The following is a 17,351-nucleotide window of genomic DNA, read 5'->3' as shown; positions in this document are numbered from 1 at the left end:
GTCGATTAACTTACGACGAAACTTTAACGTACGAAAATGCGGGATGTAACACAGAACTGCTAGCATTGGAGGAAAACGATATGCTTTTGTTATTGTTGATGACTACTCACATTTTACATGGGTGATTTTCTCATCTCATAAAGATGAAGCTTTGAAATACTTTGAGGTTTTTTGTAAAAGAGTTGAAAGAGAAAAATGGTACCTTATTACAACCATCTAAAGTGATCGTGGAGGAGAATTCGAAAGCAGAGCATTTGAAGATTTCTGCAATGATCAAGGATATACTCTCAACTTTTCAACTCTAAGATCATCTCAATATAATAGAGTAGTTGAGCGGAAAAATCGAACTCTACAAGATATGACCAGAACAATGATATTGGAATATTCGATGCCAAATCATTTTTGGGTAGAAGCAGTAAGCATAACCTGCCACATTCTCACATATGTCTTATAAGACCTATATTGAAGAAAACTACATATGAATTATGGAAAGGTAAACGGCGGCCCAGCATAGGCTATTTTCATCTTTTTGGCAGCAAGTGTTTTATCCACAAAATGGTAAGAATAATCTTGGAAAATTTGATCCAAGCAGTGATGAAGGTATTTTTCTGGGTTATTCCATAAATAGTAGATCTTTTAGAGTTTATAATAAATGTACTTTATTTGTAGAAGAATCAGTACATGTCATATTTGATGAAAATACCTCAACGACCGAGAAAGGAATTATTGCAGGTGATGAAGATATCAACCAAGAAATATCACAGACAAGAAAATCACAAAAGTCGACTGATAATACAAACGGTGTCACAGAGTCGACTAATGAACCTGTCAATAATCAACCAGAATCACAGAAGGAGTCAACTACTCATATGATTGCAACACGTCCAAATGAGTGAAGAAGTGAACCGGAATATCCTCAGAAGTTTATCATAGGAGATCCAAGTGAAGGAATGAAAACCAGGGGAGCTCTCAAGAAAAAAGGCAAATATAGCACTCATCTCTCGGATCAAACCAAATAAGGTTGAAGAAGACTTGAAAGACTCCAGCTGGGTACAAGCAATGCAGGAGGAACTCGATCAATTTGATAAAAATCAAGTTTGGGAACTGCTACTTAAGCCTGCAAATGCTACTGTAGTTGGAACCAATAGGTTTTCAGAAATAAGCTAAATAGAGATGGAAAGGTTGTGAGAAACAAAGCCAGATTATTAGCCCAAGGCTACTCACAACAGGAAAGAGTCGACTACGATTAAACCTTTGCACCAGTAGCTCGACTAAAGTCTAAACGAATTTTTCTTGCATATCCATCCTCCAAACAATTCAGACTTTTCCAAATGGATGTCAAAAGCGCATTTTAAATGACTTTATTTATGAGGAGGTATATGTAAAACAACCTCCTGGTTTTGAAGACTCATAAATTCCTTACCACGTGTATAAGTTGACCAAAGCTCTGTATGGACTCAAACAAGCTCCACGAGCGTGGTACGAAAGGCTTAGCTCATTGCTACTTGACCATGGCTTTACAAGAGATAAAGTAGACACTACATTATTTATCAAAAAATCATCAGGAAGTAATCTTATTATTCAAGTCTATGTTGATGATATTATCTTTGGAAGTGCTAACACTCTTTTGTGCAAGGAATTCGCTAGTCTTATGCAAAGTGAGTTTGAAATGAGCATGATGAGAGAGCTTATGTTTTTTCTTAGCTTGGACTTCAAATTCAACAATCTGAAGAAGGAACCTTTGTGTGCCAGATGAAATATACAAAGAAATTAATTCAAAAGTTTGGCATGAGCAGTGCTAAAGCAATTGGTACACTAATGAATCCGCCAACAAGTCTCGACAAGGACGAAAAAGGAAATCCAGTTGATGAAACTAAATATCGTGGAATGATTGGCTCTTTGATTTACTTGACTACCAGTTGACCAGATATTATGTTCAGTATGTATAAATGTGCCAGGTCTCATCCAGCTCCTAAGGAATTGCATCTGACTGCAGTAAAGAGAATAATTCGTTATCTCATCGAAACCATATCATATGGACTATGGCACCCACATTTAAAAGTTTTAAGCTTGAAGGTTTCTCAGATGCTGATCTTGTAGGTGATAAGGAAGACAGAAAGAGCACCAGCGAAACATGTCAATTAGTGGGAAAAGCATTAATATCATGGAATAGTAAGAAACAAGGCTTAGTTGCATTATCCACAATTGAGGTAGAATAAATTGCCATTGGGCAATGCTGTGCACAGTTACTATGGATGTATCATCAACTAGGTGACTACCAACTATTTTTTAAACCTATTCAAATATTTTGTGATAACTCTATTGCTACATGTCTCTCAAAGAATCCTATGCATCATTCTAGGGCTAAGCATATAGATATTGAACATCATTTCATTAGAGATCATGTCTTAAGGGAGATATAGAATTATCATTTGTTGGAACCACTGATTAATTAGAAGATATTTTACAAAGCCTTTACTTGAAGATAGATTTTCTCCTTAAGAGAACTACTTGGAATTATTTCGCTTGATCATAAAAATTAGGACCTATGTGTTAATTTTAATTCTTGCGTGTCTAATGTTTTCAGTTCTATTTTCTCTGTAAGTACGCATTAATTAAGCGCCTCCAATTTCCCTCTCTTTCCCCATCAGTGGCAGCTCTCAAGAAAGGAAAATCAATCATCATGACTCTTCACTGACACACTTTCCTTACCTGTACTCAACCGTCAAAATCCCTTCTTTTTAATCCTCTGAACTATTCTTCCTTGTATTCATTGTTCTTATCGCTCAGAAACCCTTCTTCAAAATTCTCAATGGCTAAACACTCCTTCTGCCTCCACTAGAAAAAGTACTCGTTCTAAGGGAAAACTCTCTTCTCAACCTCCAGAACAGGTAGATCTAGGGTCTGATCACTCAGAAGGGTTTGCCTCTTCTCAGGCAAAGCCATCTGACTACTCTCACCGAATAGGAGAAAAAGCTCTTGGCAAAAGACCCATGGAAGACCCCCTTGAATCGTTTACCCCCAATAAATCCAAAGTAGACATCTCGAGTTCTCTAGAGTCCGGCCTCAATTTTTAGGATACCCCCAATAGGGATTTCTTTTTTGCTCTCAAAGACAAGCCAATTGCTCACGATAGAGTAATCGATTTTGATGACATGGAAACCCTAAATTGTAAGGTAAATGATTTATTTATTTTTCAAGGATGGTCTATGTTCCTCTCTGTACCCCCTCCCAAAGTTTATAAATCTTTAGTGAGAATGTTCTATGCCAATCTTCGTTCTAGCAAGCCTGATAAGTTAGAATCCCTAGTTCTAGGAAAACGCATTGTCCTTGATTGTGCCATGTTTGACTCAATTTTTCAATGTAAGTGCTCTGGCTTTCCCATGTTTTTCAAAAATACTTGGTCTGATGACTTTAAAATTTCCTTTGATCAAGCAAAATGTTGTATTGCTGAGTGTCCATATGAATTCCTTCCTAATCAGTTAGGTCCCATGATATTAGTTTCGAAACCCGAGTCCTAGCCCACATTGTTGCTACTGCTCTCCTTCCTCGCACTGGCTCATTCTCCACCTTCTCTCAACAAGATACCTTTCTTGTCTACTGTCTAGTGACCAAACTTAAGGTTAAACTATCTTCATGTGTCATAAACTTCATGATTAAAAGTGCTGATGATCCCACTAGTCTTCCCTATGGTATGGCTATCACCCACATCTTGGAAGCCCACAACATATCTATCTCAAATTACTCCTTTATCTCTGTTTCAAAGTCCTACAATTCTAGAGCCTTTTCCAGTATGGGATATATGTGTATTAAGGGTTCTAAGATCAAAGCCTCTGTTTCTCATCATAGTGTAGGTGATCATGATATTGTAGAGAAATTAACTGCTATTGACAACAAGTTGATCATCATCAAGGACCTTTTTGTTGCAACTCAATCAATGGTTGGGGGACATCCATGCCATCTCCAAAGAGACTGGGTCTGACGTTTCAAAGATAAGGGTCAAAATTCTCAAACTTGCAGAAAACACAATCAAATCCTTCAAGGAAGTACATGACAAGATTGATGGGGTGACAGTTTCAGCTAATGCTAGCTTTGAGCGTCTAAAGAAGGTGATTTGCAACACTCTCACTTATTTCTTGCGTCGTTAGTTATGGATGTTTCAGACAATTGTTTTTGCCATTTTGCTATTTTGGACTGGATAACCAGTCGATGGATACTTTCTTTACTAAAACTCTGTATGCCTATAGTTTGCAAATATTTGCCTATGATGTGCTTGTTTTTACTTATTTTCAACTATATATATGCATGCCCCCTCTTTACTGATGTCAAAAAGGGCGAGAAAAGATAGTCATACATTGCAGGACAAATAGCAGCACTTGTTGAAGGGGAGTCGACCGAAGCATATGCAGCACCCGTTGAGGGGGAGTTGACTACAGCAAAGCAAGCCAACATGGGAGTAAACTGTAGTTTGTCGACTGAAGCATATGCAACACCTGTTAAGGGGGAGTCGACTACAGCAAGCAAACCCAACAGGGAAGTAAACTATATATATATATATATATATATATATATATATATATATATATATATATATATATATTATTTTTGTCATTATCAAAAAGGGGGAGATTGTTAAATATGAGTTTCAATGATGAAAAATAATATATCACATTTGGTGCACGATCACAAGCGATAAAACAATGAAATCAAGGCTCCTTATCATTCAAGTATGGACTAAGGGAAACAATCCATCAACGGAAATAAAGGAAAAGAAAAGTATCAAAGACTAGCTGTGAAAAAGGAAGAAGCAGCGGAAATTCGGAAGAAGAATCAATCAATGATTTGATAGATAATTGACAGAAGCCAGTATAGGAAGGTTCCAAAATCAAAGGAAAATAAGAGTGCAAAGTACTACACTGGAGATTGTTAAAGCCCGATATAATTTGTTTAAAGATCTTGACAATACCTCAGCTGAAATGATAAACAATGCAGGAGATATTAGATCACCTTGCTTGGCCATTGATCAACACTAAATACCAATTGTTAGCCAACAAATTCCAGACCATGTTGATGATTTGGGAGTTGATTTGTACTCGGTTTTGAGATCTGAACACATATTTAGACTCGTGGGATTATGGGTAGTCATAATCTGCCCTTGACTTGGGTTTTGACTATGTGGGCCCAGGATTAACTTTTGTGACTTTTTGAGAAGTGGATAAAGACCGGAGCTTTATTGTTTGGAATTGATTCCTATAACATTGTTTGATATGATTGAGTTATTTTTAGCTTGATTCAAGCCGTTTCGAGATGATTTCTAAGGGAAATGCGATTTTAGAAGGTTGATTTAGGCTTGTTGAGGTACGTAACTTGCATAAGCTTGTGTGAAGGAATAACCCTTAGGATTTGGCCTTGTTTGGCTAATTGTGAAATGTAAAAAGCGACGTGTGTGCGAAGTGACGAGTGTGTATACGGGTGCTATGTGTGATTTATCACCAGATTAGACTTTAGCTTTTAATATGCTTTATTTTGATTATATGCTTTATGTGATACATGTTTGAGCATTTGTATGACTACGTGAACTTATCATTTCATGCTAGATATCATATTTAGAGTTATTGCCGCTTAATTAGCCAAGATGGTCTATTATAGAATGGATAATTGATTTAGCCGTAGTCATACTCCATATATTGAGCATTCATCCCCATTTTATTGTTATCATATTCATATACACTTTGTTGACTTTGTTGATAATTTAACATCTTGCATTGTTATGATTATCGCATATGTGGGGATGTTGTACGGATCGATTTGTGTTGGCACGAGGTCATTTGACGTGCAGATATGATGATATTGTTGTTGTTATGGCACGAGTTCATTTGTCGTGCGATTGATATGATTATGGCACGAGGTCTTTGTCGTGCGATTGATATGAATATGGCACGAGGTCTTTGTCATGCAGCGTGTGGATACAGATCCATCCCCCTAGGATCACCCTCTCATATTTATCTCTTGATGGCGTACACGCGGATTGTGGCACTTTAATTGATGTAATTGATTTTGATGTAGAAGAGGTTGATGATGAGTGGAGTATAAGGGTGGCATTCTTGATCATGCAAGTGATCCTTTATGCAAAGGTGATTTTGTCATGTATTTTACATGTTTTCACGTTGCATTTAACATGCTAGCCTATACCTTTGTTATTATTTGATGATTCTATTTGTCAAAGTGAATTTACCTATGTTGAGTCGATATCTCATGTTTTGTTGAGTTGATGGTCTTGCATCTCATTATATTCTTGTTGCAAGTTATTATATATATACACAAACACATGTTCTTTGATTAGTGAATATCACATAACTTGAACCTCATCGCTACTTTGTCGATGTTAGTCTTGATACTTACTGAGTATACATTGCTTCGTACTCATAGTATATTTTTGCATATTTTTGTGCAGATTCAGATGCTGGAGGCTACGGACCTCGGTAGTGAGCACATCGCTGATTAAGAAGATTTAAGGTAATGTTGCATGATTGTCGCAAACCCTTGGAGTCCCCTTCCCCTATTTCATATTGTTGTATTACTTTCATGAAGTAATTTACTTTTGGGACTCGTTATGTATTTGATTTCAGAGCTCATGACTCTGTACCTAGTTTTGGGAGTTGGTATTATGCATCACTATTTTGACTTATGCCAATTGCTTATTCCGTAATTTATGATGATTCAAACTTATTATATTATATTTTGATGATTGAATGCTATTAGTGTGATTGGCTTACCTAGTCTTGGAGGTAGGTACCATCATGACCTTTGGTTGAATTTTGGGTCATGACATAACTACTCTCATTTACATAAAGTTGTATATATGTATCAAACTTACATTATAGTTACATGAAACTTGTATGAAAATTGTATTTAAGTTATATTATGTTGTAGTTGTGTTATTTTTATATGAATGTTGTATGAAAATTATAAAAAAGTTATACATTGTATGAATTATTGTATGAAATCTATATTTTTGAGTTGTAAGTTCTAAATGTTAAACCTTGTATAGCCGAAAGCTATATCCAAAGTGAACTTGTTAAACCTTGTTACCAATCCATTCAGATACTGGGACCAAATAACCTCAGCAATAAGTTAAACCTTGTGCCTGCAAATTGGAATCTCTATTGTGTTCTCAATCGTGTCTTCTACCTTAGCTTGAAAAGTTTCTTCATTCCCATCATTGTCAATTTTAAAGGTAATGTAGTAGGTAAAGTCACGACAACCACCAGCATTTATCCTCACAATCTCCTTAATATCGCGTTCTTTCCCCTGCAGTTAATAATAAGTAAAGTCAATACTTATGAAGGAAGAACAGCACAGCAGAAAATAGGCAAATAACAACGTATAGATCATACATCATTGCCAAAGTACTTCTTGATTGCCATTGAAGCATAACTCTTGATCTCATCCACAAACTCAGGAAAACGTTCAAATCCGATCATGGGGTAGATGGGAGCAAACATGCACGACCCAGGGTATTCATCAAACTCAAAACCCTATTAAGATACATATAACATAAATAAACAGATGAGAATTGCGACAGAGTCAAAAGGTTAATATTTTAGGGCATAATTAAGCATTTGAATTCTGTGTGATCTGAACAAAGAGAGTAAAATATAATCACAAATTTGATAGTTGAAAACTTGTATAAAATGTGTTTTTATGGAGCAGATTTTGTCATATACACAAGTTATGCACGCAGATATGTGTGTCTGTGCGGACAAGAGGGCGAAAGAGAAGTTATGAATTTTCAACATTTCAGTTGTCACACAGAAAAGAAAACTGCCAATTGTAATGGATAGTTGGCTGGTGACATGAAAACATACTTAAAAACAACAGCAAAAGTCTACCAAAAACCATATATCATTTTTCCCTTCAAAAGCAAATCATATCGTAGAGAGCACCCAACACGAAAAAAAAGCAAAAAAGAAAAGAAGGGTTGTTTTAGACAAACTGTAATTACATATAATGCAACTCCTATTCCAGCAAGTATTGAATTCCTTTTCCCATTCGTTTAGGAAAATTCCAAGTTAATGCTTAGTATTACCTTCTAGTTTAGAGTTTAATTGATTAAAGAGAAAATGTACAACAGAAAAGGAAAAGAACAGGGAAATTCGTGATGGGTCCATCCCATGTGTAAGGAAGACATCTTCCTTTTGGCTTTGAAATGTCAAGGCAACTAAAGGAATAGTAAGGAAGATTTTAATATTTCTTTGGTTTTACATTGAATATTTGACTCTTGCCAAACTCATGAGATCATTGATGACATCAATGAAGCAATCTTAAACACTATAAATAGGTGTTTTGCTCTCATTGTAAAATACACCAACAAAGAGAGAAAGAAAGAGTGAGGTTTCACAGACAGGGTATAAGAAAATAGTATGTGAAAAAAATAAAGAGTGAGCGATATTGTAGTGAGGTGGAAATATCAAAAGAGAGTTATTTCTTTTAAGTGTTATAGTGGTCTTTGGAGTATTTTACTCGGAACTACAAAGTGTAAAATTCCTTGCTATAGTGATATCAGTTGCTCCTCTTAGGGCCATGGTTTTTTCCTTATTCAAAAGAGTTTTCCACGTAAAAATCTTGGTGTCGTTGTCACTCTTTTATTCTAGTTAATTACTGTATCTCGGTGCTACGTTATTATTCCGCTTTTATTACTATGAATATTATTTCTGTAGGGGATTTATTCCCAACAACTGGTATCAGAGCACAAGTTCTGCTCGTTCACAAAAGTACTATTCACCGTCGATAGTAGGGCTGCTTATCGGGCGGATTGGGCGGTTAATTACTCTTAACGGTTTGGCTTAACGGTTATCGGCTTTTAAATGTATTAATTCGCTAGCCACCCGATAAGATATCGGGCGGATTGGTATCGGTTTAGCTCTTATCGGGCAGTTATGGGGCGGTTTATTGGTCTAATGCAATCTATATTACATGCATTAATTGTTTGTTGACCACCTAGCATACAAATTCAGAATAAAAAATTACACATTGAGTCCAAACATACATGTCTATTAACGCCTACATAAGAATGATGTAGTGTGTCATGTGTTGTAGAGTGAAAAAAGCAGAACACATTGTAGGCTACATTACATCCCAAAGCAGACTACATATGAGTCCAGACATACATATCTTTTAACGCCTACCATTAAATCCCAAAGCAGACTACATTACATGAGTCCAAACATACATATGTCTGTTAACGCCTAGCCTATTAATTCAGAATAGGAAATTCCAGTCTATATTCAAAGTGAGTCCAGAATAGATATTTCAAAATGATTAATCCATAAGTGAGCAGTCTACACAGAAATGTTTGGCCTGCAGCTAACGCCTAACAGTGCTTGAATTTCTGCAGTTTCAAAGTTCAAACATCAGCTTCAAATTTCTAACTTAAACTCTCAACCTGGCATTTCACGCTATATCATTAACCATACAAATAGCACCGAGCAAAAGGCAGTTATGTATAGAAATAGGGATGGATTATAAGCAGTAAACAATTTACAGGAAATGCAAATGCGCTCTTTCCCCAGAACATAATTCAAGACATTATTATCATCAATATTGTGGGATAAAAGTTATGGCACAACACTACTGTTATTCTATTAAACATAGACAACATGCATTAGTTTAAAAAACTAAAAGCAGAGGTGAACCATAGATAGCAGCTTAAACAATCTTGTTGTAGGGTGGGAGAATAAGCTAAGCTAATAGCTGGAAGAAGTGGAAGGGTTTTTGATATTTATATATATATATATATATATATATATATATATATATATATATATATATATATATTCTTAACGGGTTAACGGATTATCTGTTAAGAAAATTGAATAATCCGCCCCCAAACCGATAAGCCGTTAATAAAAAAAATTTAATCCGTTCCCCGTCCGTTAAACCGTTAACCCGATATCAATAAGCCATTAAGCTTCGATTTCGGTTCGGTTTTCGGTTTTGGTTCGGTTTTGAACACCCCTAGTCGGTAGCACTATACTCAGTGAAAATAAAAATGTCTGGAGTAAAGTACGAGGTAGCAAAATTTAACGGAGATAGCAGTTTCTCAACATGGCAAAGAATGATGAGGGATCTGCTCATCCAACAAGGTTTACACAATGTACTAGATGCTGATGCCAAAAAGCCCGATACTATGAAAGCTGAGGATTGGGATGACTTGGATGAAAGAGCTGCTAGTGCAATCAGGTTGCACTTATCAGATGATGTGATAAATAACGTCATTGATGAAGACACCGCATGTGGCATTTGGACAAGGTTGGAAATCCTATACATGTCCAAAACGCTGACAAATAAATTGTACCTGAAGAAGCAGCTATACGCCCTACACATGGGTGAAGGTAAGATTTTTTTGTCACATTTAAATGTATTTAATGGACTAATCACATAGCTCGCCAATTTCGGAGTGAAAATCGAGGAAGAAGACAAAGCCATCTTGCTATTGAACTCGTCACCATCTTCATACAACAATTTAGCAACAACCATACTGCACGGTAAGACTACTATTGAGTTGAAAGATGTCACATCGGCTCTTCTACTCAATGAGAAGATGAGAAAGAAGCCTGAAAATCAAGGACATGCTCTCATCACAGAAGGGAGAGGCAGGAGTTATCAAAGTAGTTCGAGAGACTATGGTAGATCCAGAGCTCGTGGGAAGTCTAAGAACCGATCCAAATCAAAAGTCAGAAATTGCTATAATTGTGATCAACCAGGTCACTTCAAAAGAGATTGCCCAAATCCAAGGAAGGGCAAAGGTGAAACTAGTGGCCAGAAGAATGATGACAACACAACCGCCATGGTGCAAAACAATGATAATGTTGTCCTCTTTATAAACGAGAAAAATGAATGCATGTACTTATTAGGTCCAAATTCAGAATGGGTGGTTGATACAGCAGCATCTTACCATACCACACCGGTAAGAGATCTTTTTTGCAGATATGTAGCAGGTGATTTCGGCACTGTGAGAATGGGTAACACAAGTTACTCAAAGATTGCGGGGATCAGTGACATTTGTATCAAGACAAATGTCAGATGCACGTTGGTTCTAAAAGACGTACGACATATACTTGATTTGCGGATGAATTTGATCTCGAGAATTGCATTAGACGGAGATGGATACGAGAACTATTTTGCAAATCAAAAGTGGAGACTCACCAAGGGATCATTGGTGATTGCAAAGGGAGTTGCTCGTGGCACGTTGTACATGACAAATGCAGAAATATGCCAAGGTGAATTGAACGCGGCACAAGATGAGATTTCTGCAGATTTGTGGCACAAAAGAATGGGTCATATGAGCGAGAATGGATTGCAGATTCTTGCCAGGAAATCATTCACTTCTTATGCTAAAGGTACAACGGTAAAACCTTGTGACTATTGTTTATTTGGTAAGCAACATAGAGTCTCATTTCAGACATCGTCTGAAAGAAAATTGAATATACTTGATTTGGTATATTCTGATATTTGTGGTCCAATGGAAATTGAATCAATGGGCGATAACAAATATTTTGTTACTTTTATTGATGATGCTTCACGAAAATTATGGGTTTATATTTTGAAAACCAAAGATCAGGTGTTTCAAGTTTTCCAGAAGTTTCATGCTATGGTGGAAAGGGAGACAGGCCAAAAACTAAAGCGTCTCCGAAGTGACAATGGAGGTGAGTACACTTCAAGGGAATTTGAAGAGTACTGTTCGAGCCATGGGATCAGACATGAAAAGACAGTTTCTGGAACCCCACAACACAATGGTGTAGCTGAAAGGATGAACCGCACCATTGTGGAGAAGGTGAGAAGCATGCTCAGAATGGCGAAACTACCTAAGTCATTCTTGGGAGAATAGGAGTCTATTAGTTACGTTGGCATTTGACATCCCAGAGAGAGTATGGACCAACAAGGAGGTGTCCTACTCGCATCTGAAGGTGTTCGGTTGCAGAGCTTTTGCACATGTACCAAAGGAGCAGAGAACACCGTTGTATGATAAATCTGTTCCCTGCATATTCATCAGATATGGAGATGAAGAGTCCGGATACAGATTGTGGGATCCTGTAAAGAAGAAGGTCATCAGAAGCAGAGATGTAGTCTTCCGAGAAAGTGAAGTTGGAACTGCTGATGATATGCCAGAGAAGGCCAAGAATGGTATAATTCCTAACCTTGTTACTATTCCTTTTACTTCTAACAATTCCACAAGTGCATAAAGTAGGACCGACGAAGTTGCCGAGCAGGGGGAGCAACTTGATGATTATGTCGAACAAGTGGAGTACCCCACTCAGGAAGAAGAACAACCTCAACCTCTGAGGAGATCAGAGAGGCCAAGGGTAGAGTCATGCAAGTATCCTTCCACAGAGTATGTCCTCATCAGTGATGAAGGGGATCCAGAAAGTCTTAAGGAGGTGACGTCTCATCCAGAAAAGAACCAGTGGATGAAACTCATGCAAGAGGAGATGGAATCTTTGCAGAAAAATGGCACGTACAAGATGGTTGAACTTCCAAAGGGTAAAAGACCACTCAAATGTAAGTGGGTCCTCAAGAAAGATGGAAATGGCAAGTTGGTGAGATACAAAGCTCGATTGGTGGTTAAAAGTTTCGAACAGAAAAAAGGTATTGATTTTGACGAAATTTTCTCACCTGTTGTCAAAATGACTTCTATTCGAATAATCTTGAGCTTAGCAGCTAGTCTAGATCTTGAAGTGGAGCAGTTGGATGTGAAAACTACATTTCTTCATGGAGATTTGGAAGAGGAGATATATATGGAGCAACTAGAAGGATTTGAAGTAGCTGAAAAGAAATACATTGTGTATATGAAGTTAGAGTCTTTATGGGTTGAAGGAGGCACCAAGGCAGTGCTACAAGAAGTTTGACTCAATCATGAAAAGTCAAACTTACACAAAGACATATTCTGATCCATGTGTATACTTTAAAAGATTTTCTGAAAATAACTTTATTATATTGTTGTTGTTTGTGGATGACATGTTAATTGTAGGAAAAGACAAGGGGCTGATCGCAAAGTTGAAGGGAGATCTGTCCAAGTCATTTGATATGAAGGATTTGGGCCCAGCACAACAAATTTTGGGTATGAAGATAGTTCGAGAGCAAACAAGCAGAAAGTTGTGGCTGTCTAAGGAGAAGAACATTGAACATGTACTGGAATGCTTCAACATGAAGAATGTTAAGCCAGTCAGCACACCTCTTGCTAGTCATCTAAAGTTGAGCAAGAAGGTGTGTCCTACAATAGTGGAGGAGAAAGGGAACATGGCTAGAGTTCCTTATTCTTCAGCAGTCGGAAGCTTGATGTATGCAATGGTATGCACCAGACCTGATACTGCTCATGCAGTTGGTGTTGTTAGCAGATTCCTTGAAAATCCTGGAAAGGAATATTGGGAAGCAATCAAGTGGATACTCAAGTACCTAAGAGGTACTGTAGGAGATTGCTTGTGTTTTGGAGGATCTGATCCAATTTTGAGGGGCTACACGGATGCTTATATGGCAAGTGATCTTGATAATCGTAAATCTACTACAGGATACCTGTTCACTTTTTCAGGGGGAGCTATATCATGGCAGTCGAAGTTGTAGAAGTGTGTTACACTCTCTACAACTGAAGCTGAGTATATTGCCGCTACTGAAGTTGGGAAGGAGATGGTTTGGCTGAAACAGTTCCTTCAAGAGCTTGGATTGCATCAAAAGCAGTATGTCGTCTATTGTGACAGTCAAAGTGCAATAGACCTGAGCAAAAGCACCATGTATCACGCAAGGACGAAGCATATCGACGTGAGATATCACTGGATTCGAGAAAGAATAGATGATGGATCTATACAGGTCAAGAAGATCCATACAAGTGAGAATCCTTCGGATATGCTGACCAAGGTGGTACCTAGAGACAAGTTCGAGCTATGCAAAGAACTTGTCGGCATGAACTCTATATGAAAAACTGGAGTTACCTCATTCAGGTGCATGGGACTGGAGGGGGAGATTTGATGGGTCCATCCCATGTGTAAGGAAGACATCTTCCTTTTGGCTTTGAAATGTCAAGGCAACTAAAGGAATAGCAAGGAAGCTTTTATGGCAAATATTTCGTTGGTTTCATATTGAATATTTGACTCTTGCCAAACTCATGAGATCATTTATGACATCAATGAAGCAATCCTAAACACTATAAATAGGCGTCTTGCTCTCATTGTAAAATACACCAACAAAGAGAGAGAAAGAGTGAGGTTTCACAGACAGGGCATAAGAAAATAGTCTGTGAGAAAAATAGAGAGTGAGCGATATTGTAGTGAGGTAGGACTATCAAAAGAGGGTTATTTCTTTTGAGTGTTATAGTGGTCTTTGGAGTATTTTACACGGACCTACAAAGTGTAAAATTTCTTGATATAGTGATATCAGTTGCTCCTCTGAGGGCCATGGTTTTTCCCTTATTCAAAAGGGTTTTCCACGTAAAAATCTTGGTGTCGTAGTAACTCTTTTATTCTTGTTAATTACCGTATCTCGGTGCTACGTTATTGTTCCGCTTTTATTACTGTGAATATTATTTCTATAGTGGGTTTATTTCCAACACTTCGAACACCCAATAAAAGAGTACTAACTCCAATTTCATCTATACGATCATTTTTTGGGCCATCTACATGTAAAAAAGGGCAGCCTAATGCACTAAGTTCCTGCTATGGGCGCGGTATGGGGAAGGGCCGGACCACAAGGATCTATTGTACACAGCCTTACCCTACATATCTGCAAGAGGCTATTTTCACGGCTCGAACCCGTGACCTCTTGGCCAAACAGAGACACACCGATGTTAAGAAGAAGAAGAAGAATGAGGGATAAATCAAATCTGATGACTGGGTGGTGACTACTCCCACAGAACGATTCACCATCCTACTTCATAGAGTGCAGTGCCTCCAGAACTAAGTATAGTATACACATTATTAGGTGTATACAAAATTGATATAGGAAAAAAGGATTCTAAAATCCACAGATATCAAAAGGCTACAATATCTCCCATCCCCTTCTAACCCATGAAAAAATAGTTGACTTGAACCAGCTTCTCCGCGCATTGCAATGACCCAGAAAGGAGTAATACGATATTTAAGTGTTTGCACATAAAATTCCATAGCGTCTTGAGCCATATATAGACAAATATGCATATGGAAAAAGGGATTGATTCATGTAAAACACACAGAGACCTAGACAAACTACACAAGTAGATAACAAAAATAACAGCATATTCAAAATAAAATTTAACAATAACAATATGGAGAGAGAATTCAGGAAACCTCTGTTTACTTCACATGCTATCCTCCACATATAAATGAGTTATTCAATAAAGGCCACTATGATGGAAATGTATAATATATGCTGCAATCAACTTGTTTCAAGAAAGGTACGACAAACATACACATGAAAATTTTGCATTTTATTTTTTTAAACCTGCACATCTACAATGCACATTAGTTCAACAAAAATAACAACAACAACCCAATATAATCTCACTAGTGGGGTCTGGGGAGGGTAGTGTGTACGCAGACCTTATCCCTACCCTGGGTAGAGAGGCTGTTTCCGATAGACCCTCGGCTCCCTCCCTCCAAAAACTCCCCACCTTGCTCTTGGGTGACTCGAACTCACAATCTCTTGGTTGAAAGTGGAGGGTGCTCACCACTAGAGCAACCCACTCTTGTCTCACAATGCACATTAGTTCATTTTCTTTAATTGTAATGTGGAGGGAGTTTAACGTCTGAATACTCCTCGGTTTACAAACTCACTTTCTTCTTTCATCAGGCTTCCAATTTACTATACCCTTTATTTTAAATAGAAAATACAACAAGAATACAATGTATGCTGATAACTTCATATCTTCTAGATCTTGATACCACTTTATATTATCTACATATTTACGTGGGATTTATTCCACTACTCTTCTTATTTTTCAACACATTATAACTTATACACCAAACTCATCCCTAACAAACAACAAATAGAACAACGTATACACCTTTGTTTTGCTAATCTTCACTAACAAAGAAATAGAAGAAAATATTGAAACGCTTTTAAGGGTGTGACTTAGTGGTCAAGAATGAGAGTAGAACCATGAGGTTTCAGGTTCAAATTCCAGCAGAGGCCAAAAACACTAGGTGATTCTTCCCATCGGTCTAGGCCTTGGTGAATAGAGTTATCTAGTACACGTTGCTGGTGTGAGATAACAAGTATCCCGTGAAATTAGTCGAGGTGCGTGCAAGTTGGCCCGAACACTACGTTACTCTGTCCACTAAGGATTAAGCAAAAAAATTTGGAATCCAATCCTGCTGGGCTCATCTATTTGTATTACTAGCTAAGGTTATGAAGTTAATAGAGGCATAGTTGCTTGGGATAAAGTGTGCTTGCCCAAATCTGCTGGGGTCTCAATGTTCATAATTTGCAAATATGGAATAGTACAATTCTCCATATTATTCTAATTATTTTATTAAAAAAAAATAGTACATGGAACATACATCGCTCTCGCGTAGCTGTTGATAATACTTGATAAAGACGTCCTTATTTGGCCAAGTCATCCAATCATCCGGATCATAATACTCCTTCCCTTTTTCCTCAGTCAAATTGTCTTTGTCCTCGACTTTCAATTTCTTCTCAGGGGGTGACCCCTTTTCTGTACAAGAGTTCCCAGCCATAGAATTTTTCATCCGTCACCGCACTTCCACATGCTGACATAATATTAACCCTAAACCGGCGATATTTCGGTTAAAGTAGCTTCTTCTTTTTTTTCAGTAATTAAAAGATCGCCTAAAGTAGCTTTTTCTTTTTCCAGTACTTAAAAGATTGTGACAATTGTAGGCTTCAATGGAAAATATTTTAAGAAAAGTAATTGTAAAAGAAAACAGGGTAAGTGGCTACTTCATTTACCGCTGTAAATAATTTGATAAATATCGAATTAACGTACCGAAATCGAAAATTTTAGTAATTGATATTCAATATTTTGATATTCGGTATGGTATTTGGTTTAAATTTTAAAAAATTGATATTAGGTATGGTATTTGGTAAATATATATTAAAATTAATAATAAAAATATTAGGTATGGTATTTGGTATATATTATAATTAATAACATAAAAAATCTAAAATTTTACTTTCTTTTATTCTCTAAGTTAATCAATTAACTCTAAGTAACAAGTTTCTAATGATTAAATTTATTCCTTTATGTACAATTTTCTCTCTGGGTTGATATTTGCTAGTTTTGGACAAAACTTTTGTCAACAAATATTTTTAGTTTTGTACTTTTGAGTACTTTAATTACGAATATTACAGTATATGACTTTATG

At 37.0% G+C, this 17,351-nt stretch overlaps 1 protein-coding gene across 4 annotated transcripts in view; it reads right to left on the bottom strand.

Annotated features, from left to right (window-relative positions):
* LOC107783874 (uncharacterized) overlaps nucleotides 1-16,748 on the bottom strand; it is a 36,223-nt gene extending 19,475 nt beyond the window's left edge. For 2 of the 4 annotated variants that reach the window (XR_012698662.1, XR_012698664.1), the window contains exons 1-2: nucleotides 16,527-16,748; nucleotides 7,414-7,538 (exon numbers count right to left, since the gene is read on the bottom strand). Coding sequence is in view for 1 of the 4 variants with exons in the window: in XM_016604899.2 (XP_016460385.2) it covers nucleotides 7,135-7,311; nucleotides 7,398-7,538; nucleotides 16,527-16,715 (507 nt within the window). In the remaining 3 variants the exon portion in view is untranslated. Of the gene's footprint in view, nucleotides 1-6,922; nucleotides 7,312-7,397; nucleotides 7,539-16,526 lie in introns of those variants that run through there. The other 2 variants (XM_016604899.2, XR_012698661.1) reach the window with 2 other exon arrangements.
* Between the last annotated feature and the right edge of the window lie 603 nt (nucleotides 16,749-17,351).

Source organism: Nicotiana tabacum, chromosome 14, assembly GCF_000715075.1.
Source record: "Nicotiana tabacum cultivar K326 chromosome 14, ASM71507v2, whole genome shotgun sequence".
NCBI lineage: Eukaryota > Viridiplantae > Streptophyta > Magnoliopsida > Solanales > Solanaceae > Nicotiana > Nicotiana tabacum.
The sequence above is the reverse complement of the archived record's forward strand: the minus strand, read 5'-3'. Positions and strand labels throughout refer to the sequence as shown.